Here is a 10,000-nt window from a genome sequence, read left to right as displayed (position 1 = left end):
TGTACATAAATATACATGACTAATATAATACTACAAGTACACATTTTGGTAAACGAATTAAAAACGGTGAATTTAATAAGTAAATTAGAAATTAAGTAGATGAATTGATAGATAAAGGAACAGTTGAGAGAGAGAGAGAGAGAGAGAGAGAGAGAGAGAGAGAGAGAGAGAGAGAGAGAGAGAGAGAGAGAGAGAGAGAAATCAGTTCAACACCCAGTCCAGAGATAACACACAGCAGTCACACACGCGTGCACAAGTGGCTGAATGGAGAATGTTAAGGCGGTATGTTAGAGACTATATTCTGAGACACTTCTGCGCCGTACCTCCACTGTTTTAAAAAGCTCTAGTTGAAGTCACACAGGCTTTTAACGGTGTTGTTATGGTGCAAGTGACAGATTAACGATAGTTCTACATGATTAAAAGGAAAAACATTCTTGAGAACCCTGCTCCCTGTGGCCTTTGAAATTAGCCGTGATGAGAGAGCAAAACGTTTCTGAATACGCTTGGCAGAATCTTAAGTGAGATGATGAAAAGAGAGAGAAACAATCGGAAGTCACAGATGAAGAGGTGGTGTAACGCAAATTAAGAGCATCCATCTCCTCCTCCTCCTCATCCTCCTCCTCCTCCTCCTCCTCCTTTTCCTCCTCTTCTCCCTGAATCAATGAGAGGGCCGGAAAGCAGCTGCAGGAGTGAGAGGGAAGGAGGAAGGGCGGGAGCGAAGCAGACAAGTGTTCCACATCCTACAAGTAGCGAAGGGCGTGGGTACGGTACATAGCTCCACCACCACCTCCTCCTCCTCCTCCTCCTCCTCCTCCTCCTCCTCCTCCTCCTCCTCCTCCTCCCTCTTCCTCCTTAAGACTAATAGCATCGCGCGCACGCAAAAAGACAATATAGATCTTCCCAAAAACGTGGGTGTTTGTTGGTGACCTTAAAACAGGAAGACGTGTGTTAGAGTGTCGTGGTACGCAGCTGAGACACAAGAATGCATCCATGACGCCCTCAGTGCTGTGTCGTCAGGAAGGCAGTGGTCGTGTGTCTGATGTTTGTTTTCGCCCTATCCTCAGAACCCAATGAAGGAAACTCACGTGAAGTACATGTGTCTTAAATTGTGAGTGTGAATGGAGATGATATTATTGAAGGGAATTTCTATGATAACGGAACGAATGAAAATATTGGTGTATAGAAGTCATGGCATTACAGATGAACCGAACGGAACAGGCTCACAAGATATGATATGTGGGGAGAGAATGAATTGTATAAGTATTGTATGTTCACTGAAGGGGTTTGATAGGATATGGTGTAAGAGTAATGACGATAAAGATAGTAGATTTTAAAAGTATAGATGCTAAATAAAGACAGATGAAGATATAACAAGCACATCATCACAGCAACGTCTCACTTATGATGCTGATAAGAAAATTAAGGGAGAGGAGACACCTAAAAAAAAAAAAAAACAGAAAAGCTAATTACTTTTACAACGATTCAATCTGACACAGACGCTTTGAGGAGTAATTATAAAATGTTCTCGCTTCAGATATAAAAAAGCGATAGAAGCCAAGCTGAATATTGTATGCACTGATATTAATAGCACTTTCAGAACATATTTCAAACACACGGGTGAGAAACGTAAATGTAATGTTATCTTAGGTCATCCGCGATGAGAGAGAGAGAGAGAGAGAGAGAGAGAGAGAGAGAGAGAGAGAGAGAGAGAGAGAGAGAGAGAGAGAGAGAGAGAGAGAGAGAGAGACGAACACAGAGGGAAAGAAAATGGCAGTCTCTCTCTCTCTCTCTCTCTCTCTCTCTCTCTCTCTCTCTCTCTCTCTCTCTCTCTCTCTCTCTCTCTCTCTCTCTCAGTCACTTCTGCGGTAACGATTGAGGCAGCCGTGATGGTGGTGATGGTTCTTGCTGTTGTTGTTGTTGGTGTTGTTGTTGTGGTGGTGGTTGTTGTTGTGTTGTTATTATGGTGGTGGTGGTGGTAGTGGTGGTGGTGGTGGCGGTGGTAATTGTGGTGGCGGTGGTGGGGACGAACGTTGGACGGCGGCCGAACACAACATAGACCGGAAATTATCTTGAAAGGATGTTTACTGGATCTTGGTCTGTTACCCTTACATTGTGTGTGTGTGTGTGTGTGTGTGTGTGTGTGTGTGTGTGTGTGTGTGTGTTTGTCTGTCTGTCTCTCTGTCTCTCTGTCTGTCTGTCTTTGTATTCGTCTCTCGAAAGAATAAGGATTTCTTCGCCTCTCTCTCTTTTTTTACAGTTTTTGTTGTCTTTTTTCCACGTTTAACCTTTCCTTTGTACCTCAACCTTCCGCTCTTGTCTTGTCTTGTCTTGGGTCGCCGTGGTTCTGTTGCACCTGCTCTCCCAGATTTCTTTTAAAACTTTCCGCTTTCCCTAATGCCTCCCTGCTGCGTATCATTCACACACACACACACACACACACACACACACACACACACACACAGAGGACGCGTGCTCCCCTAACACACTGTGAGGTATCGTTGCCCTCTGAACTCCTGAGGCCGCGTGAGTGCAGCAGCTAAAAGTGTACGCAATGTGGCCGCGTGTAAAAAGGAGTTAAACTAGACGACCCGCCCAAATAAACACCTAGCGACTGCCCTTCCGCACCCGGGGTCGAATGTCAGGCTTCTTTCTCACGAATCCCATGAGGGAGCGCGACTGTTGCACGCACACAGCAAGCGGATGATGTCTGGTGGCGCCACGGGGTGACGGGAGGAGATTACGCAGAATTGGACGCTGACGAGAGAGGGGACAAGATCTCTCCGGTGCTGCAGAGTGAAGGAGTGGAAGGAGAGGAAGTGAAGTAGTGGAAATACAATGACTGGCGGACGAAAGGTAAACAAAATACCTGAATGTGATAACTACAAGTACCGCTTTCAAACCCACATATTTTCCCCACGCGGTAAGACTGGGCGAGGATGCAGGTAACTGGCCAGCTTCCTCAAGGCAAGGCGGCACAGGACTGGTTGCACACCAAGGAAGCGGAAAGAGGGTCACTGGGAGTACACGCAAAGGTCCCTCCTCCGTAACCTTCCTGGAGGAGACGCAGTTGAAGTTCCCATGCCCAGAGTGTTGGGAAGAAAATTGTAGCTAAAGATTAAAACCACAAAGCACACTTAAACTAGACGAGATAACGCTTGTGTGTGGAGCAGTTAAGAGAGATTCGGAACTCGGAAACTGCCACTGCCATTAAATCCACTTCCACCACCTCCATCACCACCACCACCACGAAACAAATTGCCAGCCTTCTCGCTACAGTAAAGTATGAGTATTGACTAACGTGTCTCCTGAGTCAAATCCCTTGTAGCAGCCGTGTGGAGGGTAAAAGGCTTGGTCGGTTTCAAAAAGGGCGTGCTCAGAGGGAAACTGTTGTGTGTGTGTGTGTGTGTGTGTGTGTGTGTGTGTGTGTGTGTGTGTGTGTGTGTGTGTGTGTGTGTGTGTGTCAAGCATACTTACATACAAGTTAGCAGACTCAGGTGGACAAAGAAGCACAATTTTAATACTTCCTGACAATCTCCATACTTCACATACTTATTTCCTTTCACCTAATTATACACGTAACCTTTTTCTTCCTTCGTACCTCTTATTTCCTTCTTTCTTTTTTTCACTTTCGAATCCCCAACTCCTCCTTTAAAATAACTTCTTGCTTCCCTCTCCCTTTTCTCCTCCTTTTCTTCCTTTTTTCCTCCTTTCATTTTCTGCAATTCCACCACCAACACAACTTCTTCCCTCACTTTCTTTTTTCCCCTTCCCTCTTCCTCTCCTTTTTTTCCTACTATTACTCAGTTCTCCCTTCCACAAACACTCAACCTTCATTTCTTTTAGAGTTAGAAAATACACATAATAAAGAGCTCAGTAAATGTGTGCAAAGTGGTCAACTATTATTATTACTGCTTTATGAACACAGTGAGGGAGAAAGAGACGGGGGAATAAAAGACCAGGGTTTTATGACGTGACAGGAAGGAGGGAGGAGGACAAAGGCTAAACGGAGCTCAGAGAAAACACCAAGAGAAATCCCCGAGAAAGTGTCGTTATTATACGCACAGGTGAAAGTGATATGGAGAGCGGAAGGGGGCACTGGAACGACGGCAGGGAGGGAGGGAGGCAGGGAGGGAAAGAGTGAAGGGGAAAAAACGGAGGAGAACACGTAAGAAAGGAGGGGAAAATGAAAATGTGTGCGCGTGATAGAGAGAGAGAGAGAGAGAGAGAGAGAGAGAGAGAGAGAGAGAGAGAGAGAGAGAGAGAGAGAGAGAGAGAGAGAGAGAGAGAGAGAGAGAGAGAGAGAGAGAGAGAGAGAGAGAGAGAGAGAGAGAGAGAGAGAGAGAGAGAGACAGCAGCTGGACAACATATCATAATACATTTCCCAGACAAGTTGTGGCAGTGGAGAGAGAGAGAGAGAGAGAGAGAGAGAGAGAGAGAGAGAGAGAGAGAGAGAGAGAGAGAGAGAGCAGATGTTGTGAGCGACCTTGCTTACTGCAGTTTAGAAATGTGTAATCTTAAAACAGTCTTAATATATAAAAAAAAAAAAAAAGGAAAAAAAATCAATAAAAAATATCAGTGACCTCGGGGAAACTATTTGGTATTAGGGACAGAAAGTAATCAATGTGATATTAATAGTAGTGGTGGTGGCGTCGTGAATATAGCGTGTAGTGTATGTTATAGTTACAGTCAATAAATCACGAGTGTTCCTTGATGGCTTCACAAACAAAATTTTGCTTGGAATGAGAGAAGCTGGCGTGAACAGACATTATTTAGATTATTTCAGATATATATAATTACGGTTTTTCATCTAGTAGTGCAGAATTGTGACACTTAATCTTTATTCATTCACTTATTTATTTATTTGTTTATTTATTTTACTACTTTAGATTTTGTTTTAGTTTTGCTACGTTAGGTAACCAATTTAAAGCAATTTCTCCATTACAAAACAGAGGATTCTTGAAGATCTGGGCTGTGACAAGTCGTTGCCTGGTGTGGTAGTACTAAAGCCGCCTGCCAAAATGGTCTAGTGTATTGGTATTTGTCAAGCTAATGTTGGTGGGAGGAGAGGAAGGCAAAGACTGCTACTGGTGAAGCACTGAGGGAAGCTTGTGAAGAATCAATTCATCTACTTATCTTTTGTTTGTAATGTGTGGTTTTGTGTGTGCCCACAAATTGGTCATCATTTTCATTTGTTCTTCCTGCTCTCTCTCTCTCTCTCTCTCTCTCTCTCTCTCTCTCTCTCTCTCTCTCTCTCTCTCTCTCTCTCTCTCTCTCTCTCTCTCTCTCTCTCTCTCTCTCTCTCTCTCTCTACACACACACACACACACACACACACACACACACACACACACACACACACACACACACACACACACACACACACACACAACAATTCAGCAGACCTACATATGGCAGTTTTTGTATACAACCTAATCATGCCCACCTATTATCTCCGTCATCTATTTTTTTCTTTTATCCAAGTTTGAACCCGTTACTTTTAGTCCTATCCTGAATACTAACCCTAAGGAACTTGCCTACATCATCCTTGCTTATCTTCCTCCTCATCCTCCTCCTTCTCCAGCTCCTCTTCGTCTTCCTCCTTTTCGTCCTCCCCTTCCTCCTCCTCTTCATCCTCCCCCTCCTCCTCTTCCTCCTCGTCCTCCTCCTCCTCCTTTTGCTGTCGGTCTTACGCCATACTGCTAACAAAACAGGTAAACAAGAGTACTTCTTTATGAATGATGTGGCATTTTAGTAAGGTGCAGGTAAAAGAACAGTACAGGGCAATATTTATCAAAGGTGTGAGTTTACTAGTGCGTTGTGTGTATCCGGGTGTCTTCCAAAACACCTTGTGCGACTCTGGCTCTTTGTTAACATTTCCTTGTGTGCTATTGTTATTGTTTTTAGTTATTATTATTATTATTATTATTATTATTATTATTGTTATTATTATTATTATTATTATTATTATTATTATTATTATTATTATTATTATTATTAACATCAATACTGTGGCTGCTGCTGCTACAACTACTACTACTACTACTACTACTACTACTACTACTACTACTAATAATAATAATAATAATAATAATAATAATAATAATAATGATAATAATAATAATAGTGTTTTTCATAATCCAAGCAAACATTTTACTGGGCGCGTACTTTCACAAAATCACAAAGAACAATATAAGCACGGCAACATCAATATACGAGAAGTATCACCACATTTATTCACATCAATTACTTATTTATTTATTCATTTTATTTATTTATTTATTTATTTTATTTATTTATTTATTTTTTTTTTTTTTTGTCGCAGCATCAATTAAGGAAAGGTTAAGCTCATCACCAGAGACATCACCAATATATACACTGATACTTACATTTCCTGTCCTTGTCTGTTGGTTCTGCTTTGTGGCACAGGAAAGGGTACTGCCATTTATTCATTATTATTATTTATCATTTATACTTTAGGGTGTCTTAACAAGCGGCCACTGCAAACCCCTCGTCTTCACTATCTTTAACACTGATGCTTTCTGCTTAATATCGGTTAAGACGTTGTACGTTGCAGATCCAGTACTGAGATATGCCACTCAGCTTCAGCTCTCTCTCTCTCTCTCTCTCTCTCTCTCTCTCTCTCTCTCTCTCTCTCTCTCTCTCTCTCTCTCTGTGTGTGTGTGTGTGTGTGTGTGTGTGTGTGTGTGTGTGTGTGTGTGTTTTGTGTGTGTGATGATGCAGTTCATGTTTTGTGCAAAGTTATATCTTATGTCTTTTGATTTACGTTAAATAATGTAGTGTATGAGAAACAGCCTCGTAAAAATCAACAGGTTTGCTTTTTTTTTTCCTACTTCTATTCACTTAGAGTGTGTGTGCTTCCCTAACATTCCCGTACCTTCAGGAAGGGTGAGGAGCCACAGACCAACCCCGCCGCTCACCGCGATGGTCTCAGATGATACCGCCACCTTGTCCTTTCTCCTTCATAGCTTATCCCCATCTCTTTGCCCGAGCGTCTAGAGAGTCAGAGGTGCGTTGGGAGGTGTGTTGTTTAACCATTACGGCGTTTAGTCTGACCTTTTCTTTACTGATATGAATTACATGTATTTCCAAGTTAAAGGGCACTCACTTTGCTCAGCTTCAGATCTGCATGCACTGGAAGGGATGAGAACTTTGCTCTTACTACTGGAAGTGTGTCTTGTAGCCGTCATAACATCTACTCTGGGTGTTTCTTTATTGATATGCATTTTATTTCGAAATAAAAGGACTCACTTGGCCTGACTCCGGATTTGCCTAAGCTTAACGAAGCATTCATCATAATCCCATTTAATTTAACTTTCCATGATCAGCTCGAGCTGTGAACTTTGCCATACTAAATTTACTTCTTCAACTTCTCTTCATAACCAGTTTTATATCTGCCCTAATATATTATATATTAGCAACTTCTTTCCATTCAGTGTTTTGGGAATCATGTAGCCGCTCAGTGGAGAAACAAGAAAAGTGACTGAGATACGAGAACGAGGAGTGTAAATTTCGTGTTTGTGGAGTGTCATCGTTATTTCCTCTCATTTATGCCGTACGTGAATATTTTTATTTTAACTTTGTATGTCTGGAAATATGAGGAAACTCCGGTTATACACAAAAAAAAGGACTCTTACATATTCAATGAACAAGAAATATTCACTGGATAAGAAACAGAATGGTGAGAATGAATACTCAGCATGAAAAGACACCAAGGTGCGTGTCACAATACTGTATTTTAGAGTCGTTTGCACTTAGTTGAGAAGAGCTTCGCGATATTATGATCTGTTCTCCCCGGAGTTTTAAAAAACTTATATCACTGATCCTCGTTTCTACACAGAGTAAATGATAACCTCAAGTAAAACAAAATCAGATGAAGAATATGATTTACAAATTGGATTATTGAATTGCTTGTAAGAAACAACTCATAACAAGTTCCGTAAAAACAGGCAGACTGATAAGAAACAAAAAATGAATACTTAGTGTATCACTTAAGTTTCGTGTGGTGTGCACAAAAGATAACTCGATATAGAACACAACCAGGTAAGGCAGATGATTCAAGATATAATCATCATCTATAAATAATTAGTTGTAAGTCCCTCAAGTGCACACAAAATCATAAGGAGCAGAACCACAAGTCTATCAATACGAAAGAAAGAGCCAATAGAATAAGACAGATGATTTTCAGAATTATTCATCTTCTCACGTCAATAAGTCATCACAGGGAAAGGCGCATCAGTAAGGAAGGAGCACCACCGTGAGGAGTCGATCGGTCCGAAAGAAAGAGACAGGAAGATAACGTAGATTGTTCCTAAAGTGAATTATCTGTACATATAAATAACTCATTGCGAATAAGGAACATAGAATCTGTCAATATGAAGGAGAAGGCTACAACAAGCCTTTGATCAGGATATAGCCTCAGTGTGGAGTCCTGTCTGCCAACCTGTAAGTGAGACAACCGCACCTACCTTACCCACTCGCCCCACACTCAAATACCCACACGCACGCCAGCCTAAGGACCATATTCTGAAACATTTCTGCGCCGCACCTCCACTACTCTAGAAAGATTTTTGTTGACACTGACAGATTAACAATATTTATACATTATTAATTATTACAGTATCAAGAACCCGGGTAATCATCTCCGTGCCTCTTGAAAATAGTGATGAGAGAGTAGGACGTTTCAGAATGCATGCCCAAGTAAGACAAACACCAAAATAAGCACGCATACACTTTGCCACCCAATTGCATGAGACTGAACGATAACTATTGAACACTAACACGTACTATGATGCTGTCTTAAGGATATTTGTTCGGGCGGAGCGTTTTGACTCAGGACCGAGGCATCAGAAGAGGAAGTGTATATTACTTAGTTGCTGAGAGAGAGAGAGAGAGAGAGAGAGAGAGAGAGAGAGAGAGAGAGAGAGAGAGAGAGGAGAGAGAGAGAGAGAGAGAGAGAGAATAATTAATGGTGTACCTGCTTTGTATATTTACTTGTTTTGTCACTAAGCCACCAACATCAAAATCTGTCTTCCTGTAACACACACACACGCACACACACACACAGACACACACACACACACACACTACCGATAATCATTTTACTTTTCCTCATCTTACAGTATACACCACTGGTTTAGAAATTATAATAAACTAAGAAAATTAAAAGAAATAAGTAGAAAATAAAGGAGAAGTAAAAGAAGAAAAATGAGGAGGATTGATAGGAGAATAATGGTAAGATATTGTAAAACATGAACGCGCTGACTGCAGTGAGATAACCTGACACCCCGGGCCGCACCACTGGCAAGGAAAAAAATTAATGAAAAATATATGCGAACGGTATAATCCTTTTGACGCGGGCACGTTAACGCACTTCGTACACCTTACAAGTAAATATCGCACGCACACACACACACAACACACACACACACACACACACACACACACACACACGGGTAATTCCGCAAAAAAGCACCTGGTCTTAGCAAATCCTTAGCGCAATAACTTCTCGACACATCCAGCAAGGGAGTGGTGCGAGGGAGTGACGTAACACACACACACACACACACACACACACACACACACACACAGTTGACCAGTCCCAGTCTTGCTTTGCTCAGCCACGACCACTGCATCTCAAGCACACACACACACACACACACACACCACACACACACCACCTCGATACTCACCTTCTCTCCTTCCATAACTAAGAGATGTTACTAGTGTCTTTATCTTTCGCTCATCGTGAAATCCTGTTTTTCTTCCGTCACCTTATCCCAGTTATCTTTTCTATTCTTCACTACACCGCTGTCTCACAGTTGCACCATAAAGTTCAGACAATTGCTCTAAATTTCACCACTTTGGAATTATGTTACCACGTCTGTCATCAGTACTTGGCTCTCGTGCACTATGAAGAGTCATCATGAATGGATGTCAGCGTCTCCCTCAAGTTTCAAGACTAGAGAAGCAATTTCAACGC

The 10,000-nt window shown here is 41.9% G+C and overlaps 1 protein-coding gene across 1 annotated transcript in view; it reads right to left on the bottom strand.

The window, feature by feature from the left end:
* Window positions 1-10,000, bottom strand: part of LOC135093345 (zinc finger protein 628-like) — a 31,113-nt gene that overhangs the window by 20,298 nt on the left and 815 nt on the right. Inside the window, exon 1 of the mRNA XM_063992557.1 lies at window positions 9,711-10,000. This exon is cut by the window's right edge and continues 815 nt beyond it. Within this exon, the coding sequence (XP_063848627.1) occupies window positions 9,711-9,725 (15 nt within the window). The 5' untranslated portion in view covers window positions 9,726-10,000. The remainder of the gene's footprint in view (window positions 1-9,710) is intronic.

The sequence above is a fragment of the Scylla paramamosain genome, chromosome 42 (assembly GCF_035594125.1).
Source record: "Scylla paramamosain isolate STU-SP2022 chromosome 42, ASM3559412v1, whole genome shotgun sequence".
In the NCBI taxonomy this organism is placed as follows: Eukaryota; Metazoa; Arthropoda; class Malacostraca; order Decapoda; family Portunidae; genus Scylla; species Scylla paramamosain.
Note: the sequence above shows the minus strand (reverse complement) of the source record. Positions and strands in the feature narration are given on the sequence as shown.